The sequence below is a fragment of the Dryobates pubescens genome, chromosome 10 (genome assembly GCF_014839835.1).
Source record: "Dryobates pubescens isolate bDryPub1 chromosome 10, bDryPub1.pri, whole genome shotgun sequence".
Lineage (NCBI taxonomy): Eukaryota > Metazoa > Chordata > Aves > Piciformes > Picidae > Dryobates > Dryobates pubescens.
In genome coordinates, this window is record NC_071621.1 from 24031250 (window position 1) to 24057103 (window position 25854).

Consider the following 25854-nt stretch of genomic DNA (forward strand, 5'->3'; position numbering starts at 1 on the left):
AAGCGTTTCCAGGTGACGGCCGCCCCTGCCCGGCAGCACCCGGCGGGCGGCAGTTGCGGCGTAGCGGGCGCTGCTATGGAGCACATCCGCACCACTAAGGTACCCCCGCCTCGGCCTCCCTCTGCCGGGTGGGGTGGCGCCCCGGGAGGGGAGACGGTCGGCAGTGTAGCGGCGGCTTTGCGGGTGCCGCGCTGGTATTTGTGGGGCGGGAAGGGCCTGTTCGGCCCGTCTTGTCCCTGTCCCACCGCTGTCAGCTGTGGGTGAGGGCGTTGTTATTTTCCTCCTTCCATTTTGTACCTGGTGCTTTCCCGCGGGGGCTCTGGAGCGGTCCGTGCCGCTCGGTGTGGCCTTGGGCCCCGGTGGGGGCAGCGGAGCTGCGTGGTTGAGGTGCTTACCCCGCTGCAGAGCGGTGGGCACTGCTGTTCTCGGTGCTTCTCGGCTGGGGCCCTTCCGAGCCGAGGGGCGGGACCGGGTGCAAGCTCCCTTGGGGAGCTCAATGCGTGCTGCCCCGGCGGGGCCCGGCTACAATGAGCCATCCCCTTAACGAGGGGAAAACACAAAAAATTCCCGTGGTGTAACAGGAGTTGTAAAAAGAAGCCAGCTGGGAGAGAGCTGCAGTTGGGTTGTGTATTCGGGGTGCGGTTCTATGCTGCCTTTTTAAGCTTTGGAGGCAAATCGATTATGAAAACAACGCTTGTTTGTTTGTTCATTTTAATGACTGTGGTGTATTGTGTTAGGAATGCAAGCTATCGGTATACCTGTAATGTGTTAAGCTGTGTGAAAAAAATAGCTAAGATGTAGTTGATATGTGAGACTTTTTATAAGAGTTTTCTGTGTTAGTTTGCCTTTATAATGCAGGTTAACAAAAAAGGACATAAATTGTCTTTTTATAAATAATTTTCAAGTAAGTTTTTAAGTCACAGTCTTCATAGAATTAAATTTGGGGCAGTACCTTTGTCATGTTGCTTATCTGCCCTGCCTGCAAAGGCTGCTGAAAAGCGTGCCCCACTCTGTTGGCTCCTGGAAATTGTCAAGTGATTAAATCCCAACTGCAACGTTAGGGAACTAGACTAAATCTATGGATGTATGGACAAAAGGAGTAGTCATATTTCAGCTCCAAATAGATTTATAACCAGTAAGTAAAGGAACAGACTTCTAATATTTTTTTTGAGTAATGTTATATATATTTCCTACAAAATATGTAGAGAGTTATATTTTTCATGTATCGCTGCTTGCATATACACAAAACAGGAGGAGGGTCTCTAATGAAGCTACTGTTAGTGACACTTTAATTTTCTGGTTGGAATGGTCTTGCACCAAACTGACAGATTAGAGATAAAGTTTCCCTGTAAGTAAATGGACTAGGTAGTCTGAAACTCCTTGTTTTGGAACTTAGCTATTGACTGTAACAGTACAATATTAATTTCAAAATAAAAACTAGACTGAAGCCAAAGTGTCTTGGTGATCTAAGTAGATAGTTAAGTTTCAAACCTGAAACTGAGACTAGTAAGGCTACAGGTCACTGACTTCTTTGCATCTGCAGGGATTGTATTTCTGCATGTTTTCAGGCCTCTTCCAGGGGAAAAAATGTTTCATGTGGCAGTATAACTGAAGAGAGAAACAAGCTCTGAACACAACTTATAAGATACAGAACTTAATACTTGAAGCAATTTTTTTAATAGTTCTTACACACACACAAAAAATCCATCCTAAAAATACAAATTTCATGGCTTTTGTAAGATGCTGTCTTATTGAATATCCAGGAGGATTAAAATTCATCTATGCTACATGGTAAAAATTCTGAGCATTACAGTTATAGGGCACTAGAAAACTGAAGTACAGCCTGCACTGTGGCCCTTAAGTTCAGCACATGTGCAGGTTCCATTCCAACTATTTTGAGTCACATCTATTTTATTTCTAATCTGATAGCACTTCACATTTTTTTCAGCTTGCTTTATTAGTGAAATTTGAGGTCCCTTCCAACTCTAACAATTCTATGATTTTATGATATATGGAAAAAAAAATACCAAAAAATGATGAAAACCATTTCACAATATGTTGTAAGTGGTGGCATTGGGGAAGTTACCAATAAGAATATTGTAGTTTTGCAATGAAACTTGAGAACTAAGGTGTCTTTGGAATACTTTAATCAAACATAGCATAAAAGACCGGAATTTCTTCAGTTAAGTCTTTCTATGTTTGAAGTCCAATCTTTTCCAGTGATAATACTGATGGGTTTTCCATTGGAGATGGAAAGTTTGGTTAGCTGCTACATCCTAAGCTTGTTTGTAACCCTGAGACTTAAATGGGGAAGAGAAAACTGTTAATTTCAGTGAGTCATACGAAGTTGTAATAAAAGAATCTTGTCTTGGTTTAATTGTTGCAATTCAGTCCTTTAGCTTTTTCAGTGTAAGACTTCAGAGTACAGTTTTAGCCTTCCTCTCTGTTCCAACTTGTCTTCTATATTGAAACACTTCTTTGGGCCTTTTTGCTGTTCCGTAACTCCTAGTCTCAATAAACTGTCTGGTGATTCTTTTAAATATTCTGTATTATTGAGGTAGCTGGTCAAATTCTTACTGGTTTAAGAACTCAATAGTTTGTTAATGCTGCTTATTCTCAAAATACCACTTCTGCCTAGTTAAATGATCTCTGGTTATAGATTCTATGTGCGCTCAGTAGCGGCCTTCAACTTATTAATCTGGGGAACACATCTTCAAAACTGATGACTGACATGTTTTTCATAACTGTTTTTCAGACTTTACAATTAAAAAGGAAAAAAACACCCAGTGTCTGTCTACCTGCTGACTTGGGTCAAGTTACAATGAACATGTCATCTATGAGGCTGTGTCTAAATTATGTTTCATTTGTCTTTAAGAAAAGCCTATCTGGAACTTAGTATGTTGAATTCTTGAAGACTTTACCTCTGTGAGAGAAAACTGGAGCATTAATGCCTGCCCTCAGCTAACATAGAAATACAGCTTTGAGAATAGCAGCTTGTTGCATGGGAGAATGGAACTGCAAGTGCCAGGATCTTGTGGGTTGTGTTACTGGAACAAAACTGGAGCAGTTCCTGTGTCCTTCTCAATTTGCTGGGGAGGTGTAGTGCCAGGTACTTGAGCAGCAACTGCTGCAGAATTGCCGAGAAAGAATTCTGTTTTGTCTGCATTGTGTGGATTTATGCTACTGTATATCTGAGTGCTGATACCTTGCTGATTACAGCATGATGTATTTTGAGGTGCTGATACATGTAGCTTCCAGTTTTGCTTTCTAAATTGAAATGTTGAATATCGTAGTAGCATTGGCTTTTAGTAGCTATTTGGATTCCTCCATTCCGTTCTGTATGCAGTTGCTTTTCTAACCTTCAAAACCAAAATTGGACCTTGCTAGATGATAGGAAATACTTGAATTGAGAAGTCAATTTTGTTAGTGCTTTATATATGCTTTTGGTATATAAATTAGTTTGTACGTATGAGTGAAAAATAGCTTAACATCAGAACAGTAGATCTGTGCTCTTCTGAGTGCTAGTCTTGCTGGTGTGGAAGTTTTTGGAGTTTTGCCATGCATTTAATGGCAGCAGCAGCAAGCCTCAAGCATAAAAGCCTTAACTTGGCATTAATGAGACAGTGCTGCCAAGAAAAAGGAATGCATGGGTATAAGTCATTTGCCACACTACTGTTGTTGCATACAAAGAATAGTGTAATGTTTGCTTCAAATAAAGCAAACTGTGGAGCCCATGAAGGTATGCTGTCTGAGTAGCAGATAAAATGCAGACCATCTAGAAATCACTTTCTGTTGAAATGCTTTGTGTAGATTGAAGATAACACTTTGATGGAATACTGGAATACAGGCTTGAAATACCTGCTTCAAATACCATCCCAGTCCTTGAATTTCTAGGAGACTGTAATAATGAAAAGCAGGCATTATAGTAATAGAATTTGACTATGAGAGAAGGTTATGATGGTCTAGATTTTTAAGGTGGTTGATGATGTAAAAGACAGTGCATAACTAAAGTGGAAGTCGGGAGGACGTAATCTCTGTGGTTTAGAGTATGCAGAGAGCCAATGAAGCGTGTTGCTGAGATCAGCTGTTAATTCAGTGCTGGCATCACAGTAACAGGAAATTGTTAGTGTGTTTGCTCTGTTTTAGGGAAGCAGTCTCTAAAAGCTTAGCAATTAATAATTCTTAATTATTTTTTTCAAAAATCTTGATATCCTGATCTCTCTCACTAGTAAATAACCCACTGTGGTTTTGCAAGTGGAGTAAGTATTCTGATGAGTTGTGCCTTCATTGTATGTGTTTGTATTGAAACAGCATATTTAAACTAGTAAATCTTCTCGGAGCTTATGGGACCACTAGTGTGTTCTTAATAGTTTGGTGTGAATGGCCTTACACATGATGGGTTTCTATCATTTTCAAATCATTGCACAAGCTGACAGAGCTTTTTCAAAACTAGGATTCTGCATTCTGGGGGGAAATAAAAAAGACAACAAACACATACCAAGAGTTTTGTTCCCCCTCCTTCTGTTCTTACAGGTAGAACAAGTGAAATTACTAGACAGGTTCAGCACAAGCAATAAGTCGCTGACGGGAACTTTGTACCTTACAGCAACTCATCTGTTATTCATAGATTCAAGCCAGAGAGAGACATGGGTAAGAATAATCAATGCTTGTGGTTCAAAAGCATTTGTTCTTACTGTTCTAAGGTTGAATTTGTTTCCAAAAGTGTTCATCCAAGATGTTATTCCTCACGCTCTCCTTGTTCATGGTACCACAGTAAGTTAATGATTTGCAGCTGAAATCAGGTAAAATATTGAAGATCCCATGCCCTTTTTCTTGTAGTGATAAGCATCTGTTTCTGAAGTGTGGCCCTTCTGCAATAAAAGGATGCAGAAAGGGCTTATAGCTTCTTGGTGACCAATCAAAGCTGGTTAGTATGGTAGTTCCCATTTGTTTTTCTGCTTAGTGCCCTGGTGGCACACGCATCAACATATTCTGGCTTCCACTGTAGCTCATCTACCTGACTGAGTTCAGTGTCTGAAGCCTGTCGTCCTCCAGGATGAAATCTCATTTTCCTATGTGACTGATTTTATTTTTTTTTTCTGTAGGTGAATTTTTTTGGATACCATTAAGCTTGTATCCTGGTTATCTGACTAGATGCCCCATGGTACTTTCAAGAAATGTTATTTTGTCCATGATTTGTTCTGGAATACAATGTATAATTTTGTACAACCTGAACTGCTGTCATTTCATACAAAATGAGCTATCAGGGAGAACGTGATTCATGAGTATTACTTGTGCACTATGTTAAAAGGTTTTGATTGATGGAAATTGAATCTATAGTTTAAGCATTGCATTTCTGTGATGATAATGCAAGTACCAAGTATAATTATGATAATATCTTCAAGATGCAGTCTCTTTGTAAATTCATAGCTGGCATCATAGTTATCAGGTGTCTTAATTCTGATAAATATTTAAGAGGACATGATTGTTTCAGTGAATTGAACATCAGGTTCAGTGGAGGTAATGTTTCCTTGACTTTTTCCCCATGGTTGAACAGCTGCTACTTTCCTGTGTATTTTCTTAAATTTTGTGTAGATTTTGCACAGATTAATCTTTGGAGGGCTTTTTTTATGCTTACTACTGTGACAGTCTTCTGTAACAGTGGTCAAAAGACATTTAGCTGGGAGACTGTCGTGTCTATACGAGGGGTAATACAGGAGTTATCTCTTGTTCATTATGTGGATGTTAAATACTGGGTTTCTAAAATCTTCAGCATCTTCTGTATTTTTTATGCTTTGAGTTCCTTTCCCTAATTTGCTTTATTTTCCCTAAAAATTCTCAAGTATGTTCTCATAGATCCTTAAAAAACAAAGATAGATACCCTGTTCAAACCCCACCTAAGTTAGATGTAAGCAAAAATTATAGGAGAGGAAGGAACAGCTGCAGTGGAGTTTTACTTCGTCTTTTTGTGTTTAGAATATTTGTGGTTCCTTGCAAGCACTTCAAAATATGAAGGGAGATAACTTAATTTGTCAAAATTTGATTGTTATCCTGGCTAAAATGCCAGTCTGGAATTTCATCATGTAAACTTACTTCTTTTCATAATAACATGATTGACAAAATTAGTCAAAATACATATTCAGCATTGCTTAATGTGTCTTATGCTCTTGGAAGTTGTATATTGTTCTCACTTTTCATTGGTGTGCTTACTTTGAGCTCTTGTATGCCACAGATACTGCATCATCACATTGCTGCAGTAGAAAAACTTCCCTTGACTACTTCTGGCTGTCCCCTTGTCATCCAGTGCAAGAACTTCAGGATAGTTCACTTTGTTGTTCCCAGGGAGAGAGATTGTCATGATATTTATAACTCTTTGCTTCAGCTGTCAAGAACAGGTAATACTTCCAATTGTAAAAGATTTTGTAGTATATGCCTGGATTACAGGTTTAGGGGCATGGGGGTTGGAAGTCACAGTTTGCTTTTTTTTTTTCCCCCAATATGTATTATGTAAAATTCTCAAATGGATTTGGTCTGTAAAAGAATTGTAATGATTAAGTCTTGTCTGCATACACATTCAGAAGTTACATTATTTGGCTTTTGTAGACAGATGGATGTTGGTCTCTTCTCCCAGGCAAGCAGTACCAGAACAAGAGGACACAGTCTCAGGCTGCTCCAGGGGAGATTCAGGCTGGATGTTAGAAAAAAGTTCTATACAGAAAGAGTGATTGCACATTGGAATAGGCTGCCTGGGGAGGTGGTGGAGTCGCCATCACTGGAGGTTTTTAGGAGAAGACTTGACAGGGTGCTTGGTGCTGTGGGTTAGTTGCTTGGGCGGTGTTGGATTGGTTGATGGGTTGGACGCGATGATCTTGAAGGTCTCTTCCAACCTGGTTTATTCTATGTATTCTATGTATTCTATAAATAACAGAATGTGAGATTCCTGTATGTTTTTGCATTTCTAGTGTTATCCCTGAAGTTATGAATATAGATCCAGATAGTCTGAATTGATGTTTTCTATAGATAAACTGCTACTAAGCACATACTAACTTGTTATTGATTTCATGGAGTTTCAAAAATAGCACTGAAGTTGCCATGCTAAGACAGCACTGCCAGTTCAGCTTTACAAAAGACTTCTAAGTATAGTCCTTTAGTTTTCTGCTTTGTGTTTGGAGCAATGTAAACTGTTAGCATCTGTAATACATGAAGAGTGTGTTAAGAAAAGCATAAAATATTTCTAAGTGTTTTGTGCTTTTAATGAAACTTTAAAACTTTATTCTATTCTTGCCTCCAACCCCTTTTTGTTCTTCTAGAAAATGCTCTAATAATTCTGTCTTTTGTCTTGTTTAATTTTCTCAGTCTTCATTTTGTGACTTCTGCTTTGCCCTTGTCGCTTTAGAAATGTCCCTGCTGTAATTGGTCAAGCACACTCAAGAAAGTTCTTACAAGATACCTTCTACTAAGTATCTGTAACTGGGAGTTAACTGCTTATGACAGCTGCAGAATAAATATTTCAAGAGTGTTGAGTACCTAGTTAGTCTTGCTTCTGAGAATCTTGAAGCCTGAAACGTTCTCTGTTATGTGGGCCATTTCAAGACTTATCAACTGTGCTACTTTACTATGCTCAGACTTTTTGGGGGACAACTCCTTACATGGGTTTTTTTCACCTTTTAGCAAAATATGAAGAACTGTATGCCTTCTCCTATAATCCAAAACAAAATGAATCTGAGCAAGTCAAAGGTTGGCAACTTATTGATCTATCAGAAGAATATAAGAGAATGGGAGTGCCAAATGATTACTGGCAGTTGTCTGATGCAAATCGTGATTATAAGGTAAGGGTTGTAATGGAAACATGTTTTGCTCTGCAACTGCTTATGCTTTATCCTCTGACTCTAGTCCTATAGAAAACAGTCAAATACTATGAAATTGCTTATACTCCAAGCTATGTGAAAACTTGCAGATAGAGAGAATTAACTCTTAACTCGGTGAACAATCTCACACTTTGAAGATTTTTTTTCAAGGCCTTATTGAGAATGTATGTGTGGATATATGCATATGTCCCTTGGGGTTTCTTTTAGAGTACACTTAACTGTTTGAAGCCCAGCCCCAGCAATTTTAGTGCTCTGTAGCTTTGTTATCTCTCTAAACTGAGAAGGATTCTGCTTTATCATTTGGATTGTTGGCTGTGGGAAATAATGGCTGTGGTGGTGCAGTGGATTCAGGGATTAGAGTTCATCTTTGCAAACACAGAAAATGAGGAAAATAATGTTGATATGTTGTTTGCAACGTTCTTACTGTTCCCACTGAAGAGTCATTCTTCAGAGGTGAATGCTAGTATGTCAGTGCTTCCCAGCAGTGCTTGGTTGTGTAACTTGTATACTAATTTGTATTCCTTTATTCTTGACTTGTCTCCTCTTCTAATCTATTTACATATATATATATGCACATATATAAACAAACACGTTAGCATGGATCTTTCTCTTATTCCACCTAAAATCTATCAAACTTGATGCAATGAAACTGGTGTAGGCTTTGTGCCTTGTACATAAGATTATTTTTGTGTATTTGTCTTTCAGATTTGTGAAACCTATCCTAGAGAACTTTATGTTCCCAGAACTGCAAGCAAGCCCATAATTGTTGGTAGCTCCAAGTTCAGAAGCAAAGGAAGATTCCCAGTGTTGTCCTATTACCATAAAAATAAAGAGGTATAGTGTGACTTTCTCTTAATGCAAGTGTACTGAAAATTATTTCTGAACACTTGGCAGTAGTTCTGGGTAGGTGGGGAGGTAAGTGTGGTGACTTGGATGAGAATGGTATAACTCATGGCAGCCTTAAATACAGTTGAAACTCATTGTGTCTTAACAGGATGCTGATTTAAGCTAAGCCAGTTTAAAAGAAATCCTTAAGTAATCATTTGAATCTCTTAAAGCTTTCATAAACTGACCTCAAGATAATGGAAGATAGCTTTTTGTCAAGTGACTTGTCCTCCTTTATACATAAAGAATAAAATCTGTTAGATCATCAAAGTGAGGGTTAAAAAAAACTGCGCTGCAAACAAAAAACCCCCACAAATCACCAAAAGATTAGAGATGTTTTTTTAAGGAGAAATTTGCAAGATTAATGATGAGATGATGAGAAATAAGATTGTGCAGGGTTTTGGTAGAGTTGTGTGAAGCAGCATCTGCTTGTCTTGGCTAAGGAGTATCTTTGAAGGGAGAGAAGGATTGTCACCTTGTTGAATTGAATTTATGAAGGATGAGCATTATGCTAGTAGCTACTTTTGAAGAGAATATTTGCAAGATAAACCTCATACCTTAGGAAGTACAATATATGATTGAAAATGACATTCTGAAGATTGAGAGTACAATGTTACGACCTGAAGTAATAGTAAAATCATACAGCAGTAAACACACTCATAAGTCACTTCATACCAAGAGAGAACTTGCTTTTCTACAGTGTATTTTTTTTTCTAGTTTATACTTCTTTTTTGAATCCTTATACTTAGGAAAGTCCATTATATAAACTGGTACATATAGATGAGCCTGAAAAAATGTTTTGATAAACCTTTAGATTTAAGTTGTAGGTACTGTGTTGAAGGGGCTGCAAGTGACGTACTTAAAAAGTCGGAACACCTAAACTCTTCATTCAGCGGATGACAAGACTAAACTGAAGCAATTTGTTTCAGTGTCTGTTAAGAAGTATGCAAAGCATTTCAAGTACAGATATTAAATTGATGCTAACTCTTTCTTTCTTTTCTGTCAGGCTGCAATTTGCAGATGTAGTCAACCTCTCTCAGGTTTCAGTGCCAGGTGCCTGGAAGATGAACATATGTTGCAAGCCATCAGTAAAGCAAATCCTTCAAATCGATACATGTATGTCATGGACACCAGGCCAAAGGTATGTACTTCAGGTTCTACAGGCTGGCTTCTCTTAGTGAACATGAGAGGGATACAATATAATTCTGGAGGAAAAAATGGAGTTAAATATGACTGTCACGGGGAAAATGTTCTTCAGAGGTAAGGTTCACAGATTTATAGCATATCAGGCTGGAAGAGACCCCAAGGATCATCTAGTCCAACCTTTCAGAGTAAGAATATAGTTTAAATGAGGTGGCCCAGCATTCTGTCAGTCTGGGCCTTGAAACTGGCTAAGGTAGGGGAATCCACCACCTCCCTTGGGAGTTCTGTTACAATGTTTAATTGTTGCTTTCTTAAAGAAACTTGAACCATCCTCAGGACTTGGCTAGAATTGACTGAACATAGTAGTGAAGTTTTGGGGTGGTGCATTTAGAAATATCTTTAAAACATAGTTAAGAAGTGATTAGTTGAGTGGAACCTAACTCATTTAATTCCAAACAGTTACAATACATGAAATGGTGAATCATGCTGGGAATTATATTTTGTTTTTCGAACAGGAGGGAGTACTGTTTGTTGTAAAGCTTTTGTGAAAACTGCTATTGTGGTCTGTTTTAGCCAGGGAGAAATAGGAGAAAATCTGTCTGACCATTCTGATGCCATACGTTGTCACTGATTAAATTCCATTATGCTAGGCTTTTGACCTGTGCTGGAGTGAGTGGGGTAATTTTCACTCTTCAGACCATCTGCATTTAAATTGGTATTCGTTTATCTCAAAACTCTGAACACAGTAGCTGGAAAGCAAGGCTATAAAATGAAAATGCTGCACTTATTTTGAGCAGGGCTCTGCAGTAGGTTCGTCTGACAGACTGAAACTTTGCCAACTGTTAGGGTTTTATAACTTCTTACCTCCAGAGCTGTCACTTGGGTTGCCTGTGAAGTGCACATATGCTTAAGTCTGGGTTTTACTCTTTTTTTTTAGGTTAGTTGCTTTGTAGTGTATTTGCTCAGAAATGTTTGGAAATAGTTTGTTGGTGGGGATATGGAGGAAAGAATAGGAAATGATAAATTAAATGCATTATTCATATGTCAGTTCTAAATCTGCTGCTTTTGATGTACCATGCCTTTCTTACACTTGAATGCTTTCAAGTTGGTTTGCCACAATATTAATTTATTAGAATCTGTTTATAGTATGTGCTTTTCTGTGTTTTTCCTAGTGTATTCCACTGGAAGTTTGGCTTGTTTCTTAATTAGAGATTTTTATTTCAGGTACTGATTTTCAGTATTTTTATTTTGCTTTTTTTTTAAGCTTAATGCAATGGCAAATAGAGCTGCTGGGAAGGGTTATGAAAATGAAGACAACTACTCTAACATTAGGTTCCAGTTTGTTGGCATTGAAAATATTCATGTAATGAGATCCAGCTTACAAAAACTTCTGGAAGGTATGTTCTGACTGTCTTAATAGTGCATGAGAAAATGGGATAAATATTTTATTCTGAAGTCTTTAGTAATAGCTTACATGAATGATACTGACATCGTTCTATTTTATCCCAGCTGTGTGTTTAGTACCAGTTTGTGCTCTGTGGTAATGAATTGCCTTAAACCTTTACCTTTAAGCTGTAAACCAAATGAATAGAGGGTGGTTTGTTTTTTTTTTTTTAAAGAAAATCAGCTGAGTGGCATAATCTTGGGTGAACTTGGTTAGCATGTCAGTGGCTTGTGGAAGAGACTTCTAATTTGATAGAATCATTCAGGCTGGAATAGACTGGGAGATCATCAAGTCCAATTGTCAGCCCAACACCGCCATGCCCACTAAACAGTGTCCCAAAATGCAAAGGTCTGCTTGTTTTCCAAGTGTACATGCATGTATGCATACATGTAATATAAATTCACAAAATAGTGTGTGTCTGCACATACATTTCATATAAAAAGTACTAATTCTTCAAGGAGTGCTGAGCTCCAAGAAATAAACAATAAGCATATGGTCTGGACAACACCTGAGCTCTTTGGCCTAGTTATCCATGTTTGTGCTTGTAGGTATGTTAGAGTGTTGCAGAAGAGGATCTGGGAAGGAGTGAACCACTTCACCAGATTACTGGCTGCCACATGATGATGAAAATGGAGAGAGGCAGAAGCCTATTAAATGGTTCTGTTAATATTTGATTTAGTTGAAGAGCTGAAAACAAATTTTAGATGCACTGTGGAGTACTGCTACTGAGATTACACTACACTGGCATATATAAGTACAAGACATATATAAGTAAATTATGCAAATATTTTCAGTCATGGGAAAAGGCTTGCACTTGCATAGAAGCTTATTTTGAAGATGATGTTCTGGCTGCATTAGTCAATAAATCATACAGACTAACAGTGTAGTCTCACTTCACTCTTACTGAGCCTCTATCTGCTGCTAATCTTCAAGCAGTCTGTATGGAGTACTGCTGAGCTCTGAATATAGTTATTTTTTTGGTTATTCCTGCATGTACTTCATTGCAGGGAAGGGTGAGCAGCATGAGCCTGAGCTTCAGTTTTAAGTTTGGAATAATCCCTGTTTCTTTCACCAATATCTTCTTCATTTCCAGAAAACCAGCTAATAAATCTTGATGATTTTTTTTAAACAGGCCTTCTCTTGTGTTGTTATGTCTGATGGAGAAGCATGTGCATCACACAGTTGACTAAGCATCCTACCAAGAGTACTTAACAAATATCTTTCTGTAGCTTTCATTAAGGATGGGCTATATTTTAGTTTTTCCTTGTGTGGATGATTTGCTTATTTAAACTCCATTGGAACAAAATCATGAGTAATGTCTATAGTTATTCTGCAGATCAGGTTTTGGGGTAAATGGACACAGTTGTTCTACCTCTGTTCTGTCAGTATAATTCACTAGAGTCTTGATGAATGCAAGTCTAGAATTAAAAGCAACTCTAGGGAGAGAGGGGACCCTTAAAACTTAGGGCGGTGTGTAGTAATTTACTCTTTGGGCTGCTGTAGAAATGTGCTATCAGTGAGATGATCAGAAAGAAAATGCCATGAAAATGATTCATAGCTTAAAATGAGGAAAATACCATTTAACCTCTGTGTACCAGGTTCTTCTGGACTTGCTGAGCTGAATGTTCTCATATCAGGAATGTGATACCAATGACCCTATTCTTTCGAGAGCTGTTGTAACTGGGACTGTCATCAGTTTTATTTATAACAACTGTTATTCATTCTGCTGCCTGTGTCCTGCTCCTAGGCTCTTTGTCCCATCTTCCTGATATCATTCAGAATCTAATGATTCCATTTGTAAGCAGAATGTAAGACACAGTTCTTCCCAATTACCTTTTTATAATGGAACTACACCATGGGGAGGGTTTATCATCTTGGATTCAGTTGGTTTTGTTTTGCTGCTTTCAAGATAATTTAGAACTTTTCTGGAATAGTTTTCTTTATTGTGGTCATAATCACTCTGTTTTCCTATTGGGCAGACTACCTGTCTACACTACACTGATAGAACTCTTTACATAGGCTAAATTTGTGACTATGGTATGAAAGTCCCTTTTTATGTATTAAAAAGGACAGTATTGCATGTCAGAAAAGACTGAACTGTGGTGAGCAAAGAGGTTTTACCTATGTCAAGAAATGGCATTTCAACAGGAAATATTTGAGTAGAAGGCTTAATAGCAGCCACTGTGGTCTCTTGAATGTATTTTGATGATGCAAGTGTGTAAACTAAGGTTTGGGGAGGGGTTGGTTGGTTTGTGTGTAGGTTGTTTTTTGTTTGGTCTGTTGTTTTGTTGGGGTTTTGTTTGTTGCTTTTTTTCAATATGGGTTATGTGGAGAGTGTGTATGGAGGCTGGAGTTGTTTGGGCTTGTTTTGTTTTTAATAAACACCTCTGCACCCAACCAGCTGTGTGGCAGTCTGCGGGTTCTAATCACCTCTTGAGCTGCTGCCTGAGACATTGCTACTAGTGTGTATCAGGACAGTCAACAATGAAACATTGAGGTTTTGGGGCTCACATGCAGGGCTTGCATTTTTATCATGAAATCCATACAGCCAAGGCTTTCTTGAATGATAGCTGTTGTGAAGTAGTTAAACATCTTAGAAGTATCGTGAAGCATCTTTGGCACTTTTAAGGACCATTAAATATTGGATGATATTCTTTTCAGTATACAAGTGCCAAAACTGCAGGAGCAGGGAGGTCATTCTGCCCCTGTATTCAGCACTGATTAGGCCACACCTTGAGTAATGTGCCCAGTTCTGGGCCCCTCAGTTTAGGAAAGATGCTGACTTGCTGGAACGTGTCCAGAGAAGGGCAACAAAGTTGGTGAGGGGTTTGGAGCACAAGCCCTATGAGGAGAGGCTGAGTGAGCTGGGGTTGCTTAGCCTGGAGAAGAGGAGGCTCAGGGGAGACCTAATTGCTGTCTACAACTAACTGAAGGGAGGTTGTAGCCAGGTGAGGATTAGTGTCTTCTCCCAGGCAACCAGCACCAGAACAAGAGGACACAGTCTCAAGCTGCACCAGGGGAGGTTTAGGCTGGATGTTAGGAAGAAGCTCTTTATAGAGTGATTGGTCATTGGAATGTGCTGCCCAGGGAGGTGGTGGAGTCACCATCACTGGAGGTGTTTAGGAGGAGACTGGATAGGGTGTCAGTGCTGTGGTTTAGTTGATTAGATAGTGTTGGGTGATAGGTTGGACTTGATGATCTCAAAGGTCTCTTCCAACCTGGTCTGGTCTAGTTTGGTCTATTCTATTCTAAAACATTGTCTTTATTTCATCACTGGTGTAGAAATGTCCCTGTTAACTCATAGAAATGGCAAGTAATTCTTTGGACTCAACTTGCATCATCTTACCTCTGCCTTGCTTTGTAAAAATACAGGAATCTGCATAGGAAGGGGGAAATACCAGTGATGAAATGCATGCTGAAAATTCTGACCAAAAGCTAATTTTTACAGCAGTACTTGGATGAAAACAAACTTAGAGCAGTTTATCTAGCTGAAAAAAAAATCCTGTTTGTCTAGCTAAAACTTATGGTTATAAGCTAAAGCTTATGGTTATAAACTACAGAATGTAGGGGTGAGCAGCCATGAATGGTGCCTCTAGACATTGTTTTCTTCGTCCAGTCTCTTCCCTGCATATATTTTAATTTCCAGATATTTAAATATCTTTTTCTTACCTTCACTGTAGAGTTGTGGACCTATTTGTGTCCTGTTGTGATTGAGCAGGTGTATGGAGCCACTGATGTAGGTAGAGTGTAAGCTACCTGAAAGATCAAGTAGTTCTCAGATTTTCTTCACATGCTAGGCCTTTCAGAAGCAGAACTCTTGCCTGATGATGCTATCGCTTTCAAAGACCAGGGAAAACTAGCTTAGCTTTTGCTGCTTTTACTAGTATTCACAGTCTAAAATACCTGGATACAAGCACCAATTTACAGACTAAAATTAGTGCTCATATCCAGGAGTTTCTTATGTTTTGTCACCTCATTGTGCTATGGTTTGCTCGGTGACAAAGATCTATAGGCCTTACAAAAGCTGCTGTGCTACTTATTTGGAACTCTGTCTTTGTTGTAGCATTCAGCAGCAAGTGGCGTTATGACTCTTCCTGAGTGATAAGGAGTATGCCAGAACTCAGATGGCTGGAAGCTGAGGAACATGTAGTGCAGACACAAGAAGGCTCTGCAAGTCATTTCATAGCCTTTGTTATATTAAGGGCCTTGACTCAACACGAAACTGTCACAGAATTACTTAGTGAATTTTGTTCTCTACTTTCCCTGCTGACTCACTTCCTGCCCTACTCAAAGAAAATTTTGCAACTACCATAGGAATATCTCCAGAGAGCTTTAGAATACATATACATAGAATAAACCAGGTTGGAAGAGACCTTCAAGATCATCGCGTCCAACCCATCAACCAATCCAACACCACCCAAACAACTAGCCCACGGCACCAAGCACCCCATCAAGTCTTCTCCTGAAAACCTCCAGTGATGGCGACTCCACCACCTCCCCAGGCAGCCCATTCCAATGGGCAATCACTCTTTCTGTATAGAACTTTTTCCTAACATCCAGCCTGAACCTCCCCTGGCGCAGCCTGAGACTGTGTCCTCTTGTTCTGGTACTGGCCAAAGAAACTACCGTAGTCGGCAGGATTCGAACCTGCACGGGGTGACCCCAATGGATTTCTAGTTCATCGCCTTAACCACTTGGCAGCTACAGAGCCTTTTTATTTTCATTTGGGGCCCATGATCTTGATAGAAAGTAGGCTTCTGCTGTGGCAGGGGCAGGCTCGGATACCTTCTCTTAGAGTCACACATAGAAGAAGCTCCATCAGCTAACAAATATTTTGGGTTTTTATTGCCAGGCTTTTGTTGTATTTGGACAGCAATGTAACTGTATGAGTTTTTGGCTACACAAAATCATACAAGTACTGGGTTATCTGTTTGATTTGTAAATTAAGTGGCTGTGTGAGAAATACTCAGTCTGCCTCTGTATCTCTTGCCATTACTCTGCAGGCAGCTTTCCCTGCCCACACAATTTGCATTACTGTTACAGGATCCAAGTACACTTGGGAAGAATGGTAGAGACAAGAGTCAGAATTGTATGTAAATTATGGAGGCAGACAAAATCTGGATGGTTTTCAGTTCACTGTCTTTGTACTCCACTTGCCTTATTCTCCTGAGCTGAGTGGAGAAGGTGATGAAACTCAGGACAGTCTGACTGCTCTGAACTGTGTATATGATTATGTGGCTGCAGCTCTTACTTCCTACTAGTGGTTGTAATTTTTATCGGTTTCTGGTAGGCTTTTGTCATTTGCATTAGCTTGCTTGGTAAGGCAGAGGTAAGGCTCCCTATTGAGGGTAACCAGTGTATTAGTTTGAATGTTACTTTGTCAAAAAAGCTCACAAAGGTCTTACTCTTCATTCATAATTACTGTAGTTCTAGAGGTGAATCTTGGATGGAGAGCCCCTTGCAGGCCCCTGCTATCAGCCATTTCGGTGCTGGTTTCCTGAAAGAAAGATTTCTAATGGAATAGAATAAACCAGGTTGGAAGAGACCTTCAAGATCATCATGTCCAGCCCATCATCCATCATCACCTAATCAACTAAACCATGCAACCAAGCACCCTATCAAGTCTCCTCCTAAACACCTCCAATGGTGGTGACTCCACCACCCCCCTGGGCAGCACATTCCAACCAGCAATCACTCTCTGGAGAATTTCTTCCTAACATCCAGCCTAAACCTCCCCTGGTGCAGCTTGAGACTGTGTCCTCTTGTTCTGGTGCTGGTTGCCTGGGAAAAGAGCCCACCCCCTGCCTGTCTACAACCTCCTTTCAGGTCATTGTAGAGAGCAATAAGGTCTCCCCTGAGCCTTCTCCAGGCTAATCAACCCCAGCTCCCTCAGCCTCTCCTCACAGGGCTTGTGTTCCAAACCCTTCACCAACTCTGTTGCCCTTCTCTAATCAACTTAGAGCATAGGACATTAGAAACAATACACGAGTGTTCTTCTGTTGCAGGGTGTGGGTAGCTGCAACCACAAAAGGCTTTCTAACTCTGTTTCTTTCAGTCAGTGGCACAAAGGGTTTATCTGTCAATGACTTCCTGTCTGGTTTGGAGAATTCTGGATGGCTGCGTCATATCAAAGCTGTGTTGGATGCTGCTGTCTTCCTAGTCAAGGTAACTTTCATGCTGTTTCTTTGCTTGATGGGATGTTGACTTTCTAGCAGGCAAATTTATGCTTAGTATTATGTAATGTGTAAAATTCTGCAACTGACCTTTTTGGAAGTAGATTCTTGCTGCACAATAGTACTTCTGATGTGCTGGTTTAAGTATTGCATCTTTCTTTATGACTGGAGATTTTAAATATTCCACTTTATCTTTTGGGAGGTTTTTTTAACGCTGTTTGGTCACCTTACTGGGAGATGAAGGGATTGTTATGCTCCCTAGATGTTTGTTTGGGGATGGATGGAGCAAACTGTTACTTTGGTGTACCCTAGGACACTAATGGCAGAGAAGCCAAGCTGGCTATGGTGAATTCATCTAGCAAGGAAACAGGACTTCTTATGAAGTCACCTTGCCAGGCATCTATGGGCCTGACCAAAGGGCACTGGGCACAGGAAAAAAGAAGGAAAAAACCCAAGGATCTTTATTTTGTGAAATAACAAGGAGTTAACTTCAGTTAAAATTGGGATAGTTCTCCAGAGGATGACCCACAGACATTTGGACTAACAGGATTTGAATTCTTAGCTGAAACTAACAAACATTTCCTAATCCTTAATTTTTGTGTAGTACGATGAAGTGAATATCTTTAATGGTGTGTATGTGTTGGTTTATTTTTTACCTTGTTTGGTCTGTAATGTATAGTCTACTACTTTCTTAGTATGCATTGCAGGAGGTTTTGATAAGTACAGTTTTATATGGAATGAAGAGAGCTCTGGGAACTGCTGTGTATGCTTTGTTACCTCGTGCAAAGGTGGTGGTGAAATTTCTTAGCTTTATAAAGAAGTTTCTGTTTTTCCATGGAGAGCAATTCTAGCTTTATGGTAGCTATCAAATCCTTACAGTAAACATGTCTATGTCTAAGTAAAATAAAATGGGGCATGTTGTGAGCTTGGGATAAGCATAGGTTTTGCATTTATTTACTAGATTTTGACATCTATCTAGAGTAAAAGATTCACTGTGAAACAAATGTGTTTTGCAGGCAATAGCAGTTGAGAGTGCAAGTGTATTAGTGCATTGCTCAGATGGCTGGGATAGGACTTCCCAAGTTTGTTCTCTTGGAGCTCTCTTGCTGGATTCCTATTACAGAACAATCAAAGGATTCATGGTAAGCTAGCTATTGTATTGCTGAGTTGTTCCTTGGTAAACAAAGGATGTGAAATGCGTGAATGTGAAAGTGATCAGTATGAACATACTGAAGCTTGCTTTTTTTGTAGTTGGAAATGTAAGATTTTCAATATACCTCTTTGGTTTAGAAATGATTTGTTGCTGGGAAGAACCATTTACTTAAAGTCTCAGGAAACTGAAATACAAGTAGCACATTGCTTTAGGCACCATGCAGAAGTGTTGCAGTGGTTGCCTTTTACATCCAAAAATGCCGCTTACTTAAGATTCCAAAGGGCTTATGTGAGGTAATAGATGTACAAAATTATAGCAGCTCTGTGCTTTTAACACTTGTCCCAAAGTCAGCAGTAATAAAATCTGAAAATGACAACTCCCCTAGTGACAGAGGCCTGAAGATATTTTGGCAATCTTAAGTTTCTTCATTTTTCTATAGAAATGAAGAGGAATTTTGGTGCTGTGATGCCAAATCATGGAGTAGGAAGATCAACAGTGTTCAGCAGTAGCAATTGCAGAGTGCTATGAGAAGTCCTGAAAGACAGTACATAAACTTAGAATCATGAGATTGTTAGGGTTGGAAGGGACCTCAAGGATCATTGATTTCCAACCCCCCCTGCCATGGGCAGGGATACCTTACACTACATCAGGTTGCTCAGAGCCACATCCAGCCTGGCCTTAAAATCCTCCAGGGATGGGGCTTCTACCACCTCCCTGGGCAACCTGTTCCAGTGTCTCACCACCCTCATGCTAAAGAACTTCTTCCTATCATCCAATCTGAATCTACCCATTTCTATTTCCACCCCCACACCCATTCCCCCTAGTCCTATCATTACCTGATTTACTTCCAAGTATTGGTTACTCACTACCACAAATACCACAGACAATAAAAGTGAAGTTGAGGAATTAGAAGATTTGTGTCTTGTGACTAGTGAGAATGTGTAGTTTTTAGGCAAATAACTTTATATTTCAGTCCTCACCATCAATTAGTTTTCTGGGAAAACTTCTTCAACAGACTGGCAATTCTGTGTTCCTTTTGGTGCTTGATACTGTGACTGAAGTGAGAAAACGAGCTAGTGTTGATACTTATTGCTAGAAAATGTTACAGAGATTCTGTTATGTGGGTTTGTGTAAATTGTGATAATAGGAATACAATTCTGAAGTGTTTTCCTATACTTCTGCAGGTTTTTTGCAAGTTGGCTGATAATCTCTTTGTGAAGTCATACGGCATTAATATGTTTAAAGCAAACCTCTCTTAATAGCAGTTATCTGTCAACCTGCTAAACTTATTTTTTTAACTAGTTTTAGAAATGTGCTTTGAGAATCTCTTGTGAAAAACTAAAAAAAAAAACCAAAACCCAAAAAAAGGTAACTCCAAAGTGACAAATAGTTGCTTCTACTCCACTTTGACTCATTTAAAATACAATATGTCAATAACCAGCAAAGTTGATACTACAGATGTGAAGTTGAACATTTTCTGTATTTGTTTGACCCTCTAGGTCCTGATAGAGAAAGACTGGATCTCTTTTGGGCACAAGTTCTCTGACAGGTAGTTGACTCTTCCAATACAGTAAAATGTGTGCAGTGAACTGAACTAAGTGTTCTTGAAAACCAAAGTCAGCTGGTGGATGTTTTAACTATTGCAGTGTTACTAGAAACCCTGTGATCAGTAAACTGTTTTCAGTAGACAGTGCACTTCATGTCTTGCTTTCAATTCAAATACCTATTGGATAATTGATTTATATCATAGACATAAATTTATAGTAATACTGCTGTTGCTGTCAGATGTCAATAGCTGCAGCTAGACCTGCGTGTATGCATAGTGCAAAATCAATGTAAAGCTGTGTTTCAGCTATTTAGATGCTGCAGAACACTTGAGTTTTGAAATAGTTAAAGGTAAATTTGCTATTGTTCACTCTTAATGAAGTCATGCCTAACTTTAGAAGTCTTGCATATTAAGTTGTTTTTCCCATGAGCAGCTTTGCTATTATTTACCATTTATTAATTTGATTTTTAACTGATATGCTGCAAATGTTGACTGTGGCAGTATTAGACACAAAGGAACTTAGCTGTCTTATGTTGCTCTTCTGTACTGAATACAGACGTGTGATTACTTAACAAATCAGAAAGACAGGTTAAATATAAACTTATTTCTATTCAAAAATTGCCCTAGTTCTTAAACTTAGGTGCTTAATCTCCAAAACAAAGCTGATGTCAAATGAACATGCTGCCATTTAAAAAACTAGTGCAGCTGGGACTATTTTGATTTCTAATTTAAATCACTTTGGGTCTTTTGATGAAATCTTTTTCAGGTGTTGCCAGTTGGGTGGTGATCCCAAAGAGATCTCACCAGTGTTCACCCAGTTTTTAGAAACTGTGTGGAACCTGACTGAGCAGTTTCCACAAGCCTTTGAGTACAATGAAGCTTTCCTCCTTCAAATCCACGAACACGTCCATTCCTGCCAGTTTGGTAACTTCCTTGGAAACTGTCAAAAAGAACGAGAAGAACTCAAGTAAGCAGATATATTGTAATGGGTCTTTTGTTTACTCCAGCAGACTAAGAAATCCTCTGAATCTTCTTGGTTTTAGGCTCTGAACAGAAATAGGGACAGGGGTGGTAGTTCTGAAAGTGTTGACTTGCATCAGGGAACAGTAATGCTTCTTGTGCTTTTGCACACTTTCTAGTTCTAGTGGAAAAATCTCGTGCTCATTTTTCATAGGGAAAGATAAGGCTTCTTTCTCCCTATAGTTTGGTGGTCTTGTGGTTGTTTTTTTTCCTAAACAAGTAAGCTTAAGTTTGGAAGTATTGGTTTATTCTCTCCCACAGTCTATTTTTAGGTAACTTTAAAATTCTTGCCTGCTCAAAACTAGTTACTGTCAGTTAGAAGTATTAACAGGATGGCCATTGGAATGGGCTGCCCAGGGAGGTGGTGGAGTCACTGTCCCTGGAGGTGTTCAAAAAGGGATTGGACGTGGCACTTGAAGCCATGGTTTAGTAGTCATGAGGTGTTGGGTGACAGGTTGGACTTGATGATCTTTGAGGTCTCTTCCAACCTTGTTGATTCGATGATTCTATGTCTCCTAATGCTTTCAGTAGGAAAACTTCTGTAAAGTTTTCATCAGTTCATCTTGAACTGGTTTTTTCCCCCCCAGCATTCATTGCAACTATGCAAAACCTGCACTGCATAAGCAGTAGTACTTTTAGAATAGAATAAACCAGGTTGGAAGAGACCTTCAAGATCGTGTGCAACCTATCATCCGACACCACCTAATCAACTAAACCATGCAACCAAGCGCCCTGTCAAGTCTCCTCCTGAACACCTCCAATGCTGGTGACTCTACCACCTCCTCGGGCAGCCCATTCCAATGGGCAATCACTGTCTGTGTGTGAGAGAGTGTCAGTTAAAGCTGTCAGTTCTATGCAACATCAGCATGTGCCAGGAAGAAGTTGGCTTTACTGAGAGCTTTTTAATTGCAGGTTTATAAGTATTTGTGTTAACTTTATTAAAAAGATCAATTTACTATGTTGAATTGAACAGCTGCTGTGTTTTGCTTGCAGTCAGTTCCTTGACCATGATCTCTTCTTGCTTTAAGATTAAAAGAGAAGACATATTCCTTGTGGCCATTCCTTCTGGATGAAAAGAAGAAGTATCAGAATCCTCTGTATAATCCAGACTTCTCTCCAGAGCTGACTCTTCTGGAGCCTAATACAGTATCATTCAATTTTAAGTAAGTTTTAGTTACATACAGTAGTTCTCTTCAGTTTTGTCTTTACCCTGCATGGTTAAAGCTGTCTGCTTCTTGCAGGTTTTGGAGAAATATGTACCATCAGTTTGATCGAAGTATGCATCCCAGGCAATCTGTATTCAACCTGATAATGAACATGAGTGAACAAAATAAACAACTGGAGGAAGACATTAAGGAACTGGAAGCTGTGAGTATTACAGCCCTAACCCTAATGACTTGTTCTTCAAAGTCACACTTACAGCCTATAATAATGCTGCTAGCTTTCATATGAACATCACTACTGTATGGCCTAGCACTTATTCTATGTGATATGACTTTGACTTTTACTGTAGGCTTCTATGCTGAATGACAAAACATGCAGCCCATGTTTTGCTCTTCAGCACAATTTATTTTGCTTTACTGATGATCTCAATTACATAAAAATGCTGTCAAGACATTGCTGAAGGTGGCATAGGTTAAATGTATCTGAAACTTATCCTGGGTAACAAGGTACCCATCATAGCTTCAGTTGTGTTGCTAAACCAAGGAGTCTGAAAATGTTTTATTTCCATTATAGCTACTAAAACGGAAGCAGTAAGTATTGTCCTTCTTTTAACATTATATGTAGGTGCATGCTATTGTAAGTCACCATAATTATGGGGCATACACATTGTGATGCTTACTTGAAGACAGGGCTAAAACCAGAGACCAGAGATTTCTGTAGATGACTTCTAGATGCTACAGCAGGAAAGACTGAACAGTGTGTCTGAGTTTCTTCCAGTATGACTTAATCAGTGGCTTTTAATTTGTACCTTATTATAATTGATTAAGGTGCCAAACCTTCAGAACAGTACCTTCTGAGAAACAGAGGTTTTCTCATTACCAGATTGACTTAGTTGTTTGGCTGGAAATGATAACACAGCTTGTATATACTGATTTGGGGTGGGGAGTACAGGTTTTCTAGGAGTGTAATGGGTTGGGGCAGATCCCCTTCCCACCACAGGCAGAAATAACGACTCAGACAAATGGGGAAAGATTTGATTTGATCCTATTGTAATGAAATGAATGCAGATCACTGAAACTGTTTCAAATCTTAATTGTATGTTTAAAAGGTTTTTGTATATAACTGAAGCAGCAAGATGGAAACTCAAGATGAAGCAAGGTGAAGAATAATCAAGACATTAAACTGAAGCCTCAGTTTTGCATTTTCTAGAACCATGTTCCAAGGTTTGACTAAACCTGAGCCCAGATTTATCACTTGAGGGATGAAGAAAGGTAGTTTGAAGTCCTGATGTAGACTTTTCTAGTGCTGTTTCAGTCTTCAAAATGTTGATGAGACACCAGAGTCTTCTGGGCTTGCTATATCAGTTTAATAGAACACAAATATATGAACAACAACAAAAACATCAATTCTGTTAACTAGCTCAAGGTTCCAGTACCTGGGTGAGATTGTTTGAATTAAAAAAACCCAACAACCAACCAACCAACCAAAACCACAACAAACAAACAGAAAAGGCAACACCCCACTCTCCCAACAAAGAAAACAGAACAAAACCAACCACAAATGAAAAAACAAAACCCAAACAAACCCAAATTCTTAATCCAAGTCTTTCCTTTTCTTTTGATCTATGCAGGTCCTTCACTCCTATCCTGCCTTCTAATTGACATCTGTTATGGTATTCCTGCATTTTTCAGGTCTAAAAGAAAAGTCTCTTTGGAAGATTTTTGGGAAGGACAATAAGGGCTTAAATATGAAGCAGCGTTTTGTCTCTAGGAGACTCATGGTGTAGTCTGAACTCCTTGCTTGCTAACTGTACAAAGATCTATCTTCCTTTGCCTGTCTTCAGGGAAGTATTCCCATCTTGGTAGCAACCAAACAAGGGGCAAGCCCGGAAGAACCTCTCCATCCCTATGGATACTGGCAGCCAACCTTTCTGCTTTTTGCTCAGATACAAACTTTAAGTATCCTGTGCTTGTAGTATCTGTTCCTGTACAGTCTGGAGAAAAATACCTTATCCAGTGGCCTAACATTGAATAATTTGTTACAGGTCTAACCTGGATATGTAATACAGGGTTCTGCAGACACTTGAGTTGGCCACCAAAAGAAGTGGATTCACTTCCTTTCAAAGCAGAATGTTACCACTAAAGCAGTAAAGCTCGCTGTTAATAACTATTCTCTATATTTCAGAAAATAAAGCAGAGAAACGGGCAGCCAGATGCAGTCCTTTTGAAGGAACATCAGCAGCCTGTCCACCCAGCACCCGTGGCACTGAAGAGCCCTCCATGCTTCAAAAAGGAGCAGCCGCTGATCCCTGTCAATGATACTGTAAGAACTATAGAGGGCAGCAACACTGCAGACAATCGCTACAGTGAATTCGTGGAAGAGTTCTCGAAAGCTGAGCCTGCCGTTGTCAGCCTGGAGTATGGAGTGGCCAGGATGACCTGCTAATTAAAATCTGGCGCTGTGCTCCTCTTCCAGACCGATTGAATTAAGAGACGGATTGTTTTGAGGAGGGCGTCTTTGCTGCATGACCAAAACATGATTTGTATATCAGCAAGTTTTGTTAATGTAGACTAGAACAGCATGCTGGTTGTCAAGTGTTTGCTGTTCTCTTAAAAACAAATAAGGAAGTGTAGCTGGGTTTTAAAAGAAGTAGGGGCATTTAGTAAGTAGTGACTAAAAGTCAAGGAAGGGTATGTCTTTGGACTTAAGTCAGTTTGCACTAAGTTGATTAAAGCAGTGATATTACTTTACTCGGTATAGGAGAACGCAGGTGGTCTTTCACAATTTGATTTTATTTGGGCAAGAAAACTTGAAATTTCTATTTTAGGAACTGAAGCTACATGTATATATCACATATGAATATGTATACTCTTGTTTAATGTCACCCAGTACTAACTTTTGGTGTATTAAGTGCCATGGAAAAATATGATATGTTTCAAATCACAAAGAGTTGGCCTTAAACCTGTCAGATCAACGATATATTTGTCCTTTACTATTGCAGTCTACCTGGCTCTGTTTACATTGTATTTGCTCAAATTCTTAGTTCCTTAAAACAGGACTGAACCTAAGGAATGAAGCATGCCTAAGCTGGCACAGCCTTTTGACAAATAGCGCTATGAATGTTAACGTCTCACTGAAGACTCTTTTTTTTTCCCGGCTCCTCAGTCATTTAAAATGTAATAGATTGGTCTGATTTCTCTCTCTCTGTCAGCTCAGGAGACTGAGCATCATTGAAGCTACAGGTTGTGTTTGACCTTAAATGTTTTGATTTCTGGCAAGGTGTTGAAGTGCAGAGCAGAATATGTCACATAAGAAAATAAAACTTGGGCAGTAACTGGATTGTCAGCTTCGTTCAGATTGTGTGCTGTGCAGTTGTTCAGGTCCCAAGAACGGAAGCCGAATTTTCAGAGATGCCGTCTGCTGACACTGTTCCCAAGTACAAAAAAAGTCCTGTCTCT

At 39.3% G+C, this 25854-nt stretch overlaps 1 protein-coding gene across 1 annotated transcript; it reads left to right on the top strand.

The window, feature by feature from the left end:
• MTMR6 (myotubularin related protein 6) lies at positions 1-25541 on the top strand. The gene is made up of 14 exons (XM_009908826.2): positions 1-99; positions 4534-4650; positions 6233-6395; positions 7672-7829; positions 8574-8702; positions 9760-9894; positions 11161-11293; positions 17396-17505; positions 18530-18655; positions 20166-20215; positions 20979-21179; positions 22261-22395; positions 22474-22600; positions 24581-25541. The coding sequence occupies exons 1-14, from the start codon at positions 76-78 to the stop codon at positions 24839-24841; spliced, it is 1869 nt and encodes a 622-aa protein (XP_009907128.2). The 5' UTR covers positions 1-75; the 3' UTR covers positions 24842-25541.
• Positions 25542-25854: the final 313 nt, after the last annotated feature.

Bases quoted from the DNA above. Each gene is read 5' to 3' on its own strand.
- MTMR6 (XM_009908826.2), top strand. From the start codon at position 76: ATGGAGCACATCCGCACCACTAAG. The intron at 4,651-6,232 runs GTAAGAATAATC...TGTATGCCACAG, and splicing joins CAAGCCAGAGAGAGACATGG to ATACTGCATCATCACATTGC. The intron at 22,601-24,580 runs GTGAGTATTACA...TCTATATTTCAG, and splicing joins ACATTAAGGAACTGGAAGCT to AAAATAAAGCAGAGAAACGG.